A 17796-nucleotide genomic window follows, 5' to 3' on the forward strand; every position below is an offset into this window, starting at 1 on the left:
AATATGAGGACAAGCGCTGTACCAATGAAAGTCAAAGAAGCCATTATGAGACAGAAAAACAAGAATCAAACTATTTGAGACATCAGTAAAACCTTAGGATGACCTCAATCAACTGTCTGGAATATTATGAAGAAGAAAGAATGGGCTGATGAGCTCAGTAATCACAAAGGGACTGGTGGGCCATGGAATAAATCCACTGCTGATGACAGAAGAATCCTCACTATGGTAAAAAAAAAGCCCAACAAAAGCCTGTCTGACAGGCCAGAAACAGTCTTCAGGAGGCAGATGTCTGTGTGTCAGAGACGACTATCAACAGAGGACTTCATGAACCGAAATACAGAGGGTACTCTATAAAATGCAAACCACTAGTTAGCCACACAAACAGGATGACCAGATTACAGTTTGTGAGAAAGGACTTAAAAGAGCCTGCAGAACTCTGGGAAAAAGGTCCTGAGGACAGAGAAGACAAAGATGAATCTAATCAGAGTAATGGAGTGTGGAGACCAAAGGTACTGCCCAAGATCCCAAGATCTGTTAAACATGGTTGAGGTGTTATGGCTTCTCTTCATTTATGACATAACTGTAGACGACAGTCACACAATGAACTCTGATTTCTTTAAGTTCCAGTAAATGCCTCTAAACTCATTGGATATGGCTTTATCCTACAACAAGATGATGATCCAAACATACTGCTGAGGCAACAGAGGGGTTTTTCAAAGTTAAAAAATGAAACATTCTTGAATAGCCAAGCCAGTCACCCAGTTTCAATCCAATTGAGCAGGCCTTCCATATGCTGAAAACGTAAGGGGACAAGCCCCCAAAACAAGCAGGAGCTGAAGATGGCTGCATTAGAGGCTTGGCAGAGCATCATAAGAGAGGACCCTCAGCACCTGGTGATGTCTATGAATCACAGACTTCAAGCAGTCATATGCGACAAAGTCCTAAATATGTTGGCTTTAACAGACCTGCCATTTCTGTGTCCCAAACATTTTGGTGCCCTGTAGTCGGGGGATGGGGGCTGTGGGGGCATGTAGAAACCTTGGTGTGTGACTAAAATGTGTGCAAATCCCCTGAAATGACAGTCTGTAATGTGCACTTTAATCATGATGTCTGAATTTTTTGATTTGTAATTTTAAACCGTGGAGCACAGGGGAAAATCAGGGAAAAAATGTGTCTTTATTCCAAACATTGTGGTGGTCACTGTATATGCACAATTACTGACAACCAAGTCAGAATTATTTGACCAAAACAGCAGCCTTTTTATGTTTTGTGCCCAACTTCCCAGCACATTCAGGTGATCTCGTCATACACACAACTAGTATTAAACAGCAAGGCCTGCATTTGTAACTCACCAAGATCATTCAGGTTGCAATATGGCCTCCAGGCAGTACTGTCTCTGGCTGTCTTTCTACTCTTAAGCTGTAAGAAACATAAAAAGTGCAATGTGAGCATACTGGTACAAAGTATGCCTGCAGTCAGGGAAGACTCTTAGGATAGGATTTCAATAGAATTGAAATTAAATTGCAGGTAGATGGCCTCAGAAAGCATCTCCTTTAGTTTTTCTATTTAAAAAAATTAGAGCTATACTCCCTTAGCACAGCCACAGTACGCCACTTGCTTACCTTAGGAAGCTTTGAGAAAATCATTTTATACCTTACTGCTGGGGTTCCTGCTCAGACTGCTGGCACCCTGAGATAGAGTGTGGTAACTTGGATTTGAGAAATAGTGTCCATTGGCACTGCTGTGGGAAGCATCTGGGGAGAAAATACATTGACAGCAAACATCTTAGAAGCATAACAGTAGAGTCTCGCTTTAATGGGAAAAAGCTACATACAGATACAGAACACACTAATGTACCAAACATGTGCAGGGATACCCAAACACACAAAGAGGAACTCACAGATATACTGGTGTCAGACACATAAATAAATGAATGAAGGCATTTTATGTTTATGTTTTGAAATCCGCATACACACCTAGTAATGTGCAACATATATGTCCACAAATGCTCGGGTACAAATAGAGGGACATTAGAACACTCACACACATTTACATGCATGGGTGCCCTGAACATAGGTAAGGGCACGCTTGAATCTGATCACAACGTCCAAATGCACGCCCACAAACACATGCTGAGACACATCCTCAAATAATACAGGAATGCAGTTAAATATACACACAGACAAGAGTACACCCACATACTGTTGAATAGATATTAATGATCCTTACACACACAGATGCATTTGAACAGTACAAAACACAAACATGTACTGATATACAGGACGAATAAAGCTTTATAAAGACACATTTTCCAAAATACTTATTCATCACAATGTAGACATATTGTCAAATGCTCAAATGCAAACACACCAGTTCTTTCTCTCCCACACACACCCTTAAAGCAGCATCATCACATAATGGAAGATGACAGCACCTGTGGCCCCTGGACTGTCCCAGGAGAGGTGGCTGACCCCCCCCCCCCCCCCCTCCCAATTCCCTCCCAGGCCCTACCAGACAGTGAGTAGTCAGTAGTGCTTATCCTCATGCCTGAGGTGTACGAGACGCTTGGCATGTCATGTCCCTTCTCCCTCTGCTTATACCGGTACCACACAAAGAGGCCAAGCAGGGTGATTATGATGAAGAGCAGCGTGATGATGCCCACAACAGCTCCCACTGAGTGTCTCTCTGATGCCAGGGCAGGGCTGATCTTAGTGTAGGGATTTAGTTCCTCCATCATAAGGGCAGCTGCCAAAGGAAAAGCCAAGGCACAGTTGACTTGGGGCAGATGGTGACAAAGCAGGAATTCATGCCTGGCACTGTTCACTCACCTTGGTCACATCGGATTCCTTTGAAGCCAGTGCTGCAGTAGCATGTCCCAGTCACATGGTCACAGGTGGCGTTATTCAAACACTCGCACAGCTGTTTGCACCCATAGCCAAATGTTCCAGGAGGGCATTCTGTAGGAAATTAATTAAATAAGCGTACTGCCAGTGAAACAAACTAAACAGTTCAGAAGTGAAAGTAATGATCAGGATATGAATCTATAATGTTATGGTTCAGTTCTGATTTTTGCTTTGGCTTAAGTTTATTTCTTGTTTATTTGTTTTTGTTTATAAATAATTTTGTATGCTATGTTATTAATCCCCCGTGACCCTGTGTTTGGATTCAGCGGGTTGGATAATGGATGGATGGATGGATGTTATTAATTCTGTTTTTGGTTTTGTTTTGCCCTTATATATTTCTAATTTTATTTACTTTTGTGTTTCTATGCAGTGTTGATTCTGTTCTGCCATGTCTCCTATATGTGGAACCTAAGAAGGCAGGGCCGCCTAAATATTCAGCTGGAGTTCTAGCCCCAGTAATACTCACAATTTACTTTTACTTATTTGGCTGATGCCTTTATCCAAGGTGGCTTAAACCATTTGAGATACAGCTGGTTACATTTCTTTGGGTTTTTCAATTGGAGCACAGGCAGGTGAAATGACTTTCTCAGGGTCACACAGTGTCAGTAGCAGCATTTGAGTCCAAAGCCTTAACCACTACATGGCTTAAGATTCTGAGTGTTCATCAGTTTCATCCCAGTTAGTATTGTGGCTTGCTTTTACTCTCACCAATCAGGAAGAGCTGGAGACTGATAAAGTCTACTAATGTAGAACAGTGCCAGTATTTATCAAGCATCTTGGAATTACTGTACTCTTAGGAGATGCACTAAAAGTCTGAGTGACTGTGTGGGATATGAATTTGTCCTACCCCAGAGTAGGACTTGAAGAGTAGTTATGAAGCATCCTACACACATTCCCTGCAAGGAGCAAATGTTCGCACTTGAGAATAATTGATGTTACAATTTTATGGCACCCCCAAGATACAAAATGGCACTCATGAAAGCGTTTTGTAGTCTCCTTAGAAGACATGAGGATGCGTTGTAGTTTATTTCTAATACTAATGATAAGCCTTCACCACAACGATAGTAACATTAACAATAATAATATTCAAAGTAGCAGGAAAAGAAGAAGGAAAACATAATAAGGTAGGATATTGCGCTAAGCAGCATGTAATTGTTGCCACTTCACAACAACATGAAGAATAATATTGTAACCAGCACCAAGATTGAAAGACCGAGGCATGCACATTGAATCAGAGTAAAACCCGATAACGGCCATGTTTCTTTAACCACCAATGTTCCACAGCTGTACTTTGAGAAGAATTACCTTCTTGCTGATAAGGAAAATGCCTCATACAGTAACCGTTATACTGAAACTGGCCATGGCTATTCCGCGGCTGTTTCTGAAACCATGTTCTCTCTTCTAGAGTCGTATGCCTTGCCTCTTTCCATGATGCACTGTTATCTTTTGCCAGGCTGTATTTACCCAAAGCCCCGGGGGTGGGGGTGTGGTGTGGGTCTCTGCTTGTCCTATTGAACCTTCCCAGGCTTGTAAAGTGTAAAACAAATGCTCCAGATGTTCATGAAATGCAGAACTCAGTGCACCTGCATGACATTTCAATGCCAATTGCACATCCTGTCCCTCCTATCTTCAGTGTAATATGCTGGTTACTACAAACCAGTTTGCATCCATGGCCACCTGTGTGTTGATACTGTGATTATTGCTTGCAATTCACATATGCATGTTGAGCAACATTTGGGGCAATGTTCTTTCTGCGTGTGCCGTCAATAGCACTAACAACTCCAGGAAAACCAGCAATTGGCATGAAAGCAGCTTGCTTTAACGTTACCTTGAGTGGAGTGATAGAGAAATGCATACTTCTGTCTATTACCTCATGTGTTCTAAGGGTATTTGGTGGAAAATTTGAGAAATAGTTGTTTGTGGCATATCCAAATCATTGCTATTGCAAAGAAAAAATAACCTAAGCACCACTTTTTTTTTGGCTGACAGCGCATGGCTTCTACATGTAGAGGGAGCTATCATGTGGCATATTTTATATTTGTTTGAGTTGCTGCTGTGTTGAATTTACAATGAATATTTTCCACTTTGCTGCAGATATCCTAGCTACACAGTCAAATCAGGCTTTCTATGAACAGAACCTCATTCTTATTTTTAGCAGGTGCAAACCTTGAGGCGGAAGGTGGAATTATGAGACATGCAAGCAGTGTAAGATTTGTTCCAAGTATTACTCCATCTCTGAGTATCTTTTTATAAGTTCATTGATGTCCTGCATTTTTAAAACATTTTGCCTTTTCTGGAATGTATGTGTCCATCTCTGCCTGGACACCATCTTGTGGTAGCTCCTACAAAGTTAGGGCAGCTCACAATCTCTCCTAAATCCAGGGGAAGTTTCCAAAATGAAGAAAATTGATAAAATGCTATTACTCCTGCTCCTAAGGGTAGGACCAAATTTGCATCACTCTGAGACTTTTGAGCCAGTTAGGATAATTTTTCTACTTTGGGACGCTTGATAAATACAAGCATTGGATTTGCAAATGGGATATCTATCATATTAGCAGAGAACACTAAACTAGACTGGACAGGTCTTCAAAGAGCAGACACTGTCATAGCCTATTGGTGAAGACTTGAACATTTCACCATCTGACTTACAACCTGCTTTGTCAGGGTCTGCCACCAAAGCAGACAGCCTGAGCCAAACTGACTGAGTATCCAAAACCAGTCAGTAGATAACTGGATCTGAAGACTGTGGACACTAAAATCACAAAATCTTGGGATATCACAAAAAAAAGGAATACTAGACCTGCTAAAGAACCAGTTTTTTAAAGAGAAGATCCTAAATATGGGATGGCCTGTAAGTAAATCTGAATATGCTGCTACCAATTAAGGATTAAGACCCCCACACGCCACAGGGTGACTTAATAATAATAATAATTCTTTACATTTATATAGCTCCTTTTCTCACTACTCAAAGTGCTTCAGTGAGTGAGGAGCCACTTCAGCCACCACTAATGCGTAGCACCCTCTGGATGATGTAAAGGCAGCCAAATTTACACTAGCATACTCAGCACACATTAGCTGTTAGGTGGTGAAGTGGTGAAAGATAGTTAGCCAATTAGAGACAGGGGATAATTAGGGGTCCAGAATGACAAGGCCATGGTGGGCAATTTAGCCTGAACATTGGGATACACCCTTCTCTTTATGAAGGATACCCAGGGATCTTTTATAATCTCAGAGAGACAGGACCTTGATTTTACGTCTCATCTGAAGGATGGCACCATTTTTACAGCACAGTGTCCCCATCACTGCACTGGGGTATTAAGATCCACATTCAGAACACACAGTAAGCGCCTCCTGCTGGCCTCACCAACACCTTTTCCAGTAGCAAGCAAAACTTTCCTAGATAGTCTCCCATCCAAGTACTGGTCAGGCCCAAACAAGCTTAGTTTCAGGTAGATGACCCCTTCTGAAATGCATGTGGTATGGCTGCTGGTAGATCATACTTTTAACAATGCAGCACTCAGACACTTGTTAGTTTGTTATTCCCCACTCTTGCGATCTTCACTTGGAGTCTACATTGTTTGAATTACGCATGGGGGGGGGGGGGTGCTTTATTGTATCATCAACTGGGGGGGTTCCCGCTGGTCATTTCGCTGCACAGATACTCCATCATTGCATTGAGCACTTTGCATTTGTGAATAGGCCTCTTGTCGTCACTGCCACTTGGCGCGCACCCAGAATACCCTGATGGCAGATCTGGCCCTGGCTGCAACTCACTGTGCTCGCAACGGTCTCCCATAAAGCCAGTCCGACATGAGCAACGCCCAGTGATATGGTCACAATCTGCTCCATTCTGACAGTGACACACTTGAGCACACTCTCTTCCAAAGAATCCTGTTGGGCACCCTGAGAAGACAAAGTAAAGGAGCAAGAACCGTGACCTCATTTTCACTTCCAAAATACATTTTAATAGTTTTATTTTATAAAGCACCTTTCTCTTGATGACATCTAGGAATTAAATTGATGAAGTGTATTTATAAACATATCAATTTATATTTGATTGAATTGCTGCTGTTTTGAATTTAGAATGAACATTATCCACTTTGCTGCAGATACCCTAGCTACACAGTCAAATCAGGTGTCTATGAGCAGAACCTCATTCATATTTTTAGCAGGAACAAACCTTGAGACATGCAAGGAGAGGAAACAATGAAATACTCACTCTGTGTGCAGTACAGTCCTATCCAGCCCTCTGCACACTTGCACTCCCCATCATAGGCACTACACTGCGCTCCATTGTGACAGTTGCATGTGTGGATACAGTTTGGACCCCATAATCCCTGCAGGCAGGCTGTGCCATTAGAAAACAGAAGTTAGTTTCTTGCCACTCTATTACACTAGGGGGCAATGTCACTCCATTAGTACTGCATGTCCTTTCCTGGATCAGTAAGTAGTGTGGAGGCTTATCTCAAGCACATATGTATGGAGCAAAATGCAAATTTCTTCTAACGATAGAAGGCTAAACAGACAATACATTGGTCTAGCAGATCCAGCCATATCAAAGAAATGTAGTCTGAATTACAGAAAGTCTCCATCTGGCTCAAGAAAACTAGTCACTACCTTCAAGACAAAGCTTGTGTGAGCCTTCTGTGGCTGCACAATTGCAGAGACAGACTCTGGTCCAGCTGCACCCACTTTTAAGAATAACTACAATTGAGCGCCCCAAATTGAATAATGTCCCACCCCAGCTGTGGCCACACTATGACAGCAACAAAGTCTACATTTAGCCACATTCATATTATTAACGATACCAGGCTTGAATCCCATTGTATTCACCCCCTGGCCTGACACAGAATTGGAAATAAAAGTGAAGAGAATGCCAACCCTGTGAGCAGTCCTCTCTGATCCAGCCAGGGAAACACTGGCAGGAGCCATCCACTGGGTTGCAAGTGCCGTTGTTGGTACAAGAGCATATCTCTTCACAGTTCTTGCCAAACTTTCCACTAGGGCAGACTGAGGAGAGAGAAACACTGGTTATTGAAGTAGTCTTCCATCCACCCCATGACACCTGGCTAGAAAATCCTAAAAGCAGTCACTGTGGAACAAAAAAAGTGATACAGATGCCACAACACTGCAGATATGGAATCAGACATAAACTGCTAGATGCTGACCTTGGTTACAGAGGGACCCAAAGAATCCAGGCAAGCACTCGCAGTGGCCCGTGATGTGGTGGCATGGCCCATTACTGTGGAGACACTGTGGACAGCTCTGGCTGCAGTGATGCCCGTAGAACCCTGGAGAACAGACTGGAAAAATGGAGACCTGATGAAAGCCTTGTGGTCACCTCAAAGACGCCCCCCCCTGCCTAGACTGGCTGCTGGTGCACACAATGTAACTGTTATGGTTTAGTCAGAGTTTTTTCTTAGCTAAACCATAACCGCATAACTCGTTGTTTTATATGTTATTATTTTCTTTGTTAATTGTGGTGATTGTACTTTGGAGATACATGATATTGCATATGGTGTACCACAAGCTCTAATCTGGGTCCGCTGCTCTTTTCAATCTACATGCTACCTTTAGGTCAGATTATCTCAAAGCACAAGGTGAGTTACCACAGCTATGCAGATGACATACAGCTTTACTTATCGATAGCACCTGATGACCCTTGACGCTCTTGGCTTCTCTGATCCAGTGTCTTAGCATTATTCTGATTGGATGAGTAGAAACTTTCTCAAACAAAATAAGGAAAAAACTGAAGTTGTAGTGATTGACAAATATGGAAATAGCAATGGTTTTAGAAATAAACTTGATCCCTTAGGTTTAAAAGCCAAGGCAGACATAAAGAATTTCGGGGTAACTATTCACTCTGACCTAAATCTTTGAACCACATATTAACCAGACTGCTAGGTCTGCACTTTTTCACTTAAGGAATATAGCAAAAGTTAAACATCTTATAACTTTAAAAGACACTGAAAAATTAATTCACACTTTTGTTTTTAGTCAACTAGATTACTGTAATGCACTCCTAACAGGACTACCTAAGAAAGATATCAATTATTTGCAGTTAGTACAGAATGCAGAAGACAGAATCTAAACTAGAAATAGAAAATCTGAGAATGTCACAGCAGTTTCAGCGTTGTTATGTTGTTTACTGGTGTCATTTGGAATTGATTTTAAAATACTGCTAAAGGTTTATAAAACCTTGAATAATCTTACCCGTTCCTATATTTTGGAGTGCCTGTCCCCTACACTCCCAAGTCTTATCTTTAGACCATCTGTAATAAGTGTATATGTTTAATATGTCACTGTGCTCTGTACAAATATTTTATAAATCTACTTTTCTTTCTACTCACATGCACAGCTAATACAAAGCCAGATTTAGCACATGGGCTCATCTTTTAGAACTGCTAGGCAAGCATTAGAAGACAAGACAGGGACAACAGCGAAATGGGCATTGTATACTATTTCTGTGTGTCAGAGTCAGCATGACATTGAATCTTCTTTGCCTTGTTTGGAATGGCATGATTCACCGAAGTGGGCGCCTGCACATGAAGAAAGAGTATAAAGCCTTGGAACATTGCCCGGCACACCTTTGAAGCCGATGGACAGATGGGAGATAACGTCATCTGATCCGGAATATCCTTCCAACGCAGTGACGAAAATGGCAGACACTATACATCAGGCCCCCACTCCGGAACCTGGTTCTTTTCATGGCTTCCTTCGTAAGCCATCATTAAAGAAAGCTAAGTTATTTCTCCTATGTGATTTCTTACCGCCGTATCACTAAGGGAGGGGTTTCGCCTTTTTATATTATATCTATTGTGGCGGACACGCCCCTGCTGCATCTGTTCCGGGGGAGCAACCATGGGCAGCTCAATACTTCCCCCGGGACGCTTGGTGATTCCCCAACCTGTCGCATGGCTTCATGGAAAATGGAGTCCTCCACAGCCTGGTTGGGGGCTCGGATGGCTGCTAGGGGGAGCTGCATGGAATCAGCAGCCTGGCTGGACGAATCTTCAGCCCTACCCGGAAGTGCAATTAGGACCAGGTGGTCAAGCACCTGGAACGCTTCCGGGTGGGCTATAAAAGGGTCAGCCACCACCACTCAGGGGCCAGAGTCGGGAGGAGGAGGACTAAGCTTGAGTAGGAGTGGAGAAAGGATTGTTGTGTTGTGTTGTGGAATAGTGCTTTGTGGACTGTGTATTACCTGTGGGTCACGGGGAAGACGTGCGCCCACAGGTGAAGAAAAATAAAGGTCTTTGTTGGTTCATACGTGCCTCTGTGTCCATCTGAGTCGGGTCAGGCGCCTATATAGCGCCTCTGTTACACTATATAATTTCGGGTTATGTGATATGCTGCAATTACAAAAGAACTTATTCCAACAAGGGAGCTAGCGCCCCCAGCTGGGTACACTGTCTAATTCTGCTCTGCTTTTAATTCCAAGAGCCAGGTTTAAAAGAAGTGGTATAAGGCGGCCTTTTGCTGTTATGCACCTAAAATCTGGAATACTTTACCAATATAAATTTGCCAGGCTAATACTGTGGGGTATTTTAAATAAAGTGCTAAACAGCCCATTATTTTAATTTGGATTTCTGTGGCTACATTTCAGTTGCATGCCTAATAGACTATCTACTCTATATATATAAAATCCTAAGCCTAAAAGTGCAATGATTTTGTGCAACGATTTTATGTGACTTTTTGTCACGCTGTAAATCAGGCTTATTTTAAAACCTACATATATATGTTTGGTATCATTCTTTTCAGAATTTATCGAACTTTAATGTGATATTGTTAGATTTTCAGATTCTTATTCCAGTTTTAAATTATTATAAACTAAAATATCAAGAAATTCGTGGGGCGGACTACTAGGCCGCAGCTGGTGGTTGGGCACTAGGGGGGCTTGTACCTTATCTTTAAATATAATCACTTTCTCTAACAGAGCAGATCAGCTGCGGGATAGATGGGGGCCCAGTGCCCGCCCCCAGGTTTAGTGAGCGAAACGAGCAGTGGGCAGAGCCTCCTAGTATGGGTATAAAATTATCATACTCTTCAGGGATTTGCAATCTTTACTAATCTCTGCTATTTTCTGCTTTCTTTTCTGATTCTTCTGTGCCTCCACAGCCTGATCAAGGCACCACACAGCCCCCTGAGATGCTGGAATAAAGGTGGGTGTCTTATCTATCCACGAGACCAACATCATATTCCTATCACATGAAGCCTGAAAACAAAGAGGACTGACTTAAGAGCATCTGTGATAGGTAGAATGAACGCCCGTGGGGGGGGGGGGGGGGGGTGAAGTGGGGGTTATGTGGTCTTTTGCCTTTGGAACCCCTGCAGATTTTGTTTTTTTCTCTCATATCACCTTCTAAATCAGTCAGCCTTTGCAGGTTGCTGTTATAACTTCACGGAGGCTGCTGCTAGCCACACCAGCACATATCACATCATAAATATTTGATTAAGACCAAGATTAAGGTTTTAGCTTCAGTGGTTCACAAGTAAACATGTGACAGATGGACACAAACCCTTAGTATTTTATACAGTATATATAGAATAAATGTACTACTCCCTAGGCCTGTAAATGGAGATTAGTGTATATAAAAATAAACCTGAAATAACACAAACGTTGGTGATCAGAGTAGGAGAGTTGGAAATGTAAAAGGAGTTACACTTGGGGAGTTAGGGAAACACAGCAGAGAAGCAACAGTTACCCGGGAAATGTAGAATAAGTGACTTGGGTGAGTTATAAGGAGGATCTTGGAGAAGGAGCATCCAAGATAAGCAGGAGAGCACTGAACCTTCTACAAAGAGAAAGGAGATGGAGGGGCACAGAGATAAGCATGTCCAAGGTGGAGATTAGAGAGGAGAGCAGCAAGAAAGCAAGGGAAAGTGTAGGAACAGAAGATGGAAGGATTAAAAGGGAAGGGTGACAGGCATGAGTCACCCAAGTATTAAAAGAATATAATAAAAGCATTTATTCGTCTTGGCAGAGAGGAGCGGGGTTAAGACAAACAGTGAAGAGTCAAAGAAGGGTAGTGAAGGAATCTGATTAATGGAGAGAGAGAAAAGAAAAATGACAGACAGAAGGGAAAGGGGACAGAGAAGGAGCACCCAGCAGTGAAAGAGGGCAGAGAATGAATTAAGCCATGTTAAAGGGATATCAGGCACGGTGTGATTGATGGCACTGTGAACAAAAATCCAGCCAATGAAAACGAGGCTAAAAATCTGATAAAAACTCATCAGCACTCACTTCTCTGGCAGTTGGCACCTCGGAAGCCTGGTGTACATTCACAGGAGCCATCCTCTGGCGAGCAGGAGCCCCCGTTTTCACAGCTACAGGACATGGAGCAATTGGGCCCCCAGTGACCTGGAGCACAAATATTGTCACAACGGACACCTGGAGAGAAAAGAAAGTCACACAACGTGTTCTACTGATGCAATGCAGCAGGCAGCTCACATACTAGTTTGAATTAATGACATTCTGCTAGGCCAGCCATGCAACCACAATTGCAGGAAGTCTCTAGTAGAGATGTAATGAGTCACCCTTCTCTGACCTAGCCATTGCTACAAAGCACAGCCACTGTAATATGTAGAACCTCAGCGACTTAATTATTCTGCCCAGATGGTTATATATGCTCCCTTACTGAGTGCCATTCAGAGCATGAGGTTCTTACCGTTATCTATTTTTTAGCACTTCATTCATTTTTTTTTTCGTCTCTTTAATTCAAGCGTTTTGCAGACTCGGGTGCTGAAGTGAACAAGCAGAGGATGCTGTAGTGCCAGGTGATTATGCACCTTGGTAAGACCTTACAATTGCCAAGGGGCATACAGCCCACAGGCTTCCCTCCGGGAGAAGACAGGCAGTAAAGTGCACCTATGTCTCTTTGACAAAGTGCTCTGCAAGAAGCCACCATCAATTAAACATGAAAACAGATCTAAAAATCTTCACCCACCAGATTATGGGCATTTCAGAGTTGTATTAGTTAAGCTATGAGAAGACAATGTGGCAATAATGGAGCAAATGAAGAGGATTTTAGAGCAGGTAATCCACAGTTACTAATCACCTGTAACATTGAATGAACCAGGGTTAAGATTCAGTGGCAGAAGATAGTCTAGAACTATGACACTAGAACTTAGACTATGCTCAGGTTAGACCACCTTTGTCAAAGACCCTGCTATCCATTTGTTAATTTATTCATTCTAAAACCTGCTCAAGCCAATTAAGGTTGCAGAACTGGGAGCATGCGAAGAAAAAAAAAGACAGAGACAAAGATGGTTTCAGGATAAAAACACAGTGAATCAGAGGCTGAAGACGTGGCAGCGTTATGGATATGGACTGCCAGAATTAGAGGTACAATCCATACCAGGGATATGTCGTGATTTGGGAGTCCCAAAAGCACTTTCAAAAATTGCCCATTGGGGGTGGTGGGGGGATATCATCAGCCTTGAAACATCTTTATAAAATAAAAGGTTTATTTCAACAAAAGGCTTTTCATTGAACAAAGCTAAGATCCCAATGGGAATGCCTGAAAAGGCAAGGCAATCCACAGTAAACCAAGCCCCAATACAGAATCCAAAATCAAAGACAAAAACAGCACAGATTCAAAAAATCGGGAAATTATAAAGCAAAGGCAAATGCAAAGAACAACTAAACACAAATAATAACAATGATAATAATAATAATAATACCTTTTATTTATATAATGCTTTTCCCATGCTTAAGGCGCACAAGAAGCATTCCACTCTCTAGCGTGTTCCAAATGAACCGCCAGAAACTGTGGAAGGCCCTCCCATAAATAGGGTGGAGGGCCGTTCCTGGCAATGATTGTCAGGTGACCCCACCCCTTTGGGAAAAACCCATAAAAAACACATGGGATGTATCTAGGCCACTTCCAATTACAAATAAACACAAAGACAAATATACATAATAAACAAAAGAAACATTAATACAAATAAATAATACAAAATTAGACAAAACAGACCAGAAACACAACTTTGAACCCCAGCCAGGGGAGAAATGCTGGCTGAAACATGACAGGATACAAGTCTAAGACAAAGACAGTACAAGTGTAGTCTCGCAAGGCCAGATGAGAACACACATCTGGGGACAACTCAGTTAAACATTTGTAGTAAATATTGGGTAGAATTTGATGCTGAAAAGACTAGAGCCATGAGGTTTCTTTCTAAAAAACTGCCCCAATTTCCTCCAGTCTATGCATTTTATTTTTTTAATAATTTTATTGATTTTATTGAAATCACACAACATTCCACACAAATAGATCAATTTTACAAGAATAGGATTGAAAACAAATCAACCCCCAGTCTATGCATTTTAAATGCCCAGGGTTGCAGTGTTTGTAATAAGTATATAAGTTTATTATGTCACTGTGCTCTGTACAAAAATATTTTATAAATCTACTTTTCTTTCTACTCACAAGGCCAGATTTAGTACACAGGAGTTCACCATATAAGAACTGCTAGGCAAGCATCAGAAAACAAGACAGGGACAACTGCAAAATGGGCATTTCTGTGTGTCAAAGTCAGCATGCAACTGTATCCTCTGTGCCTTGTTTGGGAATGGCATGATTCACCGAAGTGAAGGCCTGCACATGAAGGAAGAATATAAAGCCTTGGAACATTGCCCGGCACACCTTTGAAGCCAATGGACGGATGGGAGATAACGTCATCCGATCCAGAAAATCCTTCCAACGCAGAAACAAAAATGGGAGACTCTATACATCGGGCTGCCACTCCTGAACTGGGTTTTTGTCATGGCTTCCTCGTCTGTTATGCAGCGCAAACTGTCTAATTAAAGAAAGCTAAGTTATTTCTCCTATGTGATTTCTTACCACCGTATCACTAAGGGAGGGGTATCGCCTTTTTATATTATATCTATATAGTTTCGGATTATGTAACACGCCACAATTACAAAAGAACTTATTCCAACAAGGGAGCTAGCGCCCCCTGATAGATACAGTGTTCCACAACAACAAAAACAAAAAGTCGCCTTGTGTATTTTCTCCTCCAGTACTGTAGATGGCAGCATCCCTAGGTTAGGAGTCCCACACGAACACCTGCAGGGCGGAGTGGTGGCTCTGAGGCTAAGGATCTGTGCTGGTATCCAGAAGGTTGCCGGTTTGAATCCCCGTCACTGCCAAAAGAGATCCTACTCTGCTGGGCCCTTGAGCAAGACCCTTAACCTGTAATTGCTCCAGGGGCGCTGTACAATGGCTGACCCTGCGCTGTGACCCCAAGGGCTATGCGAAAACTAACAAATTCCTAATACAAGAAATTGTATAAGGCGAAATAAAGAACAAAAAAAAAAAAAGAAATATGGAATACTGTTTATACAGTATGTCTGCGAGATGAGTACCAGTGTGGGACAACCAAAGGCTGATAATGGACAGTGCCAGGGTTAAACCGTTAAAGGGCAGAGATTGCTGATTTCAGGAGTGCAAGATGTATTACACTTAACAAAGTTCCTTGTACAATAAGTAAAAGCCAACTGGCAGAACTGAACTCATACCTCATACTCACCAAGACCATGCAAGGGATAGACGGAGGCTGTACTAGTCAGTACTGTATATTGGGGGGTGGAATACGCCGCTGAGCCCGGATTTTAAATCAGCAGTATCAACTTTACCAGAGTCTGTAAACATTGGGTGAGAGTCACCACCAGGGTCAGAAGACAGGAGGCAGGGTAATGGCAATAGGGCATAGACAGCTAACCAGGACCAATACTGTTCTCTTCATGGTAGGAAAAACTTTGTTTTCCAGCCTGCAAAAACCCAATAAACAACAGCTTTGCCAATTGGCACTTTTGTTTTTTTGCATAAAGCCTGAACATATGTGCCAAGCTGACAATCACTGGACATAAGTGATTTGCTATGTCCAGATGTAATGGAGTTCCAGGTGTTTATGTATTTTAATGATATATTTGTTGGTTTTAAGTTATTATGTGGCATATGTTTATGTTATTTCTATTATGTAGTGTGATGGCTGGGAGGCTGTTGTGAAGGAAGGACTGCAGATGGCCTACTCCGGAGCGCTAGATGGCAGTCCCCCTGGGTTGTAGCAGTGCCTCAGATTCCCGTAGGGCTCCATGGGAGTTGGAGTTGGGCACATCCACTAGGGGAAGCTGCATAGCCCTACTTTGGGTTTCCACCACATCTGGGAGTACTTCCAGATAATGCTGATGAGCCGGAATCAGGAGGAAGGGAGATGAAGCTTGCTGGAGGAGGAGTGGAGGTGGAAGGAGAGACAGGATAAGAAAGAAAAGAACATAAAATATTGTGCTTTATTATCTGTGCTTAGTGCTTCATTGTACTGTGCTTTGTCTCTTTCAGTCACTGTTTCACAATCTTTTTTCTGTGGTGGCACATTTTTTGTAACCAAAAACATGCCAAGGAACACCACTATTCTACAAACCACAAACACCTTATATGTCATGAATATGCTCCATCATCCGAAGTGGAGGGACTACTGGAGAAGTCTGTAAAAAAAAAAAATGCAGCTCCAAGATCAATGTTTACAGACATGGCATTTGGAGAGCACTATGGTGGCATCTCCCAGCTGCCTGCCCGTCTCTGCCACAGAGGCAACTCATATGCCCACTAAATACCAGCCCAGTGAGACTTGCTGATTACCACACACCCAAGCAGATGGACACCAGCAACCAAGAGAGGCGTCTAAGTGCTGTGTCCGCAACATAGGAAACATGGAGATGCTTTAATGTCAGCTACTCCAGGTAGTCTTGTTCTCTTTAGACCAAGGTTATTATAGTTAATGGAATCTAATATCAAAACTGAAACTATTATTAAAAAAAATTTTTGGTAAACTGAAATAAAGTAATTAACAAAGCCGAAATGAAAAACTAAAACTAAGCAAAACTATTAAAGTGGCTGGAAAGACTAACTGAAATAAAATAATATACTAAAAATATTTTTAGTTTTCATTTTTGAATGAATATTCTTGCCTTTAGTCTTTAACCCTTGTAACTTTTAACTCTAAAACTAAAAGTCATTGACCACAAGCCGCCCACATATGTCCATCCAGTGAACGGCAGCTGGTGATGGTGGGTGGCTGTTCACACAGCATTTGCGGTGACAGAGCGAGCTGAATACAGGCGCATAAAGCATGAGAAATAGCAATTTACGTGCTGCCTTTCTTTGCGCTTGTCGTATATGAAGATGTACTTTAAACGCCTGAAATCGGAATGTGCTGGTCAACAAAACCTTTACCATTTGGAAAGAAAAATCACAAGTGAGTAACGTTTCAGTTTATTCTCAGGTGTCTGCGTTTTGTTGACAGTAATTCACCTGCCACTTCACTCAGGAGAAATCCTGTTTGAAAATAAAACAGCATTGTTCGAGAGACTGACGGTCATTATACAGGATCAGCATATTGTTACTGACCAATTACTTTTGCTTTAAAAAAGTCGTTTAACAATTAAGTGATACAAACCTTGTAAAATTCCTTAGCTGGCAACGTCTCTACTGGACTACTGGTAGGTAGGCGAAGAGAGTCTGCCAACTGGTAAAAAAACTAATCCTACTAATGTGTTTTGTATTTATTCTAAATGTATTAACTTATCTTTTTTTAGTTTATATTCACAGCTCAAAATTTGTGAAAATAATCCAGTAGCAGAATTATGTTTAAAATATTTGTCCCCCTTTTTTCAATTTTTCTCTCTCTGTAAAAATAGTTGAAATATCATATTCTTTCTGTTCTTAACATCTGCCTTATCATACATTTTGCACACCAGGGATTTTTCCTGCCTTGCATCCAAACCTGCCTGGGTAGGCTCCAGGTTTCCTGCCATCCTGCTCTGGATAAACAGGTTTAGATAATGTATATATTATTAATAATCTCAGATGCTGTCTCAGTCGTTTTGTGCCCA

The 17796-nt window shown here is 41.9% G+C and overlaps 2 protein-coding genes across 4 annotated transcripts in view; one reads left to right on the forward strand and one right to left on the reverse strand.

Moving 5' to 3' along the window:
- The window catches only part of slc24a1 (solute carrier family 24 member 1), a 201610-nt gene that overhangs the window by 143229 nt on the left and 40585 nt on the right, over positions 1-17796 (forward strand). The gene's annotated exons all lie outside the window — the stretch shown is intronic.
- The window catches only part of megf11 (multiple EGF-like-domains 11), a 127979-nt gene that overhangs the window by 6189 nt on the left and 103994 nt on the right, over positions 1-17796 (reverse strand). For 2 of the 3 annotated variants that reach the window (XM_028823102.2, XM_028823104.2), the window contains 9 exons: positions 12148-12294; positions 8072-8206; positions 7785-7913; positions 7123-7251; positions 6678-6806; positions 2829-2957; positions 2512-2745; positions 1654-1754; positions 1353-1419 (listed from right to left, as the gene is read on the reverse strand). In XM_028823102.2, the coding sequence (XP_028678935.1) occupies positions 1353-1419; positions 1654-1754; positions 2512-2745; positions 2829-2957; positions 6678-6806; positions 7123-7251; positions 7785-7913; positions 8072-8206; positions 12148-12294 (1200 nt within the window). Of the gene's footprint in view, positions 1-1352; positions 1420-1653; positions 1755-2511; positions 2746-2828; positions 2958-6677; positions 6807-7122; positions 7252-7784; positions 7914-8071; positions 8207-12147; positions 12295-17796 lie in introns of those variants that run through there. The other variant, XR_007933725.1, reaches the window with a different exon arrangement.

The sequence above is a fragment of the Erpetoichthys calabaricus genome, chromosome 17 (genome assembly GCF_900747795.2).
Source record: "Erpetoichthys calabaricus chromosome 17, fErpCal1.3, whole genome shotgun sequence".
Lineage (NCBI taxonomy): Eukaryota > Metazoa > Chordata > Cladistia > Polypteriformes > Polypteridae > Erpetoichthys > Erpetoichthys calabaricus.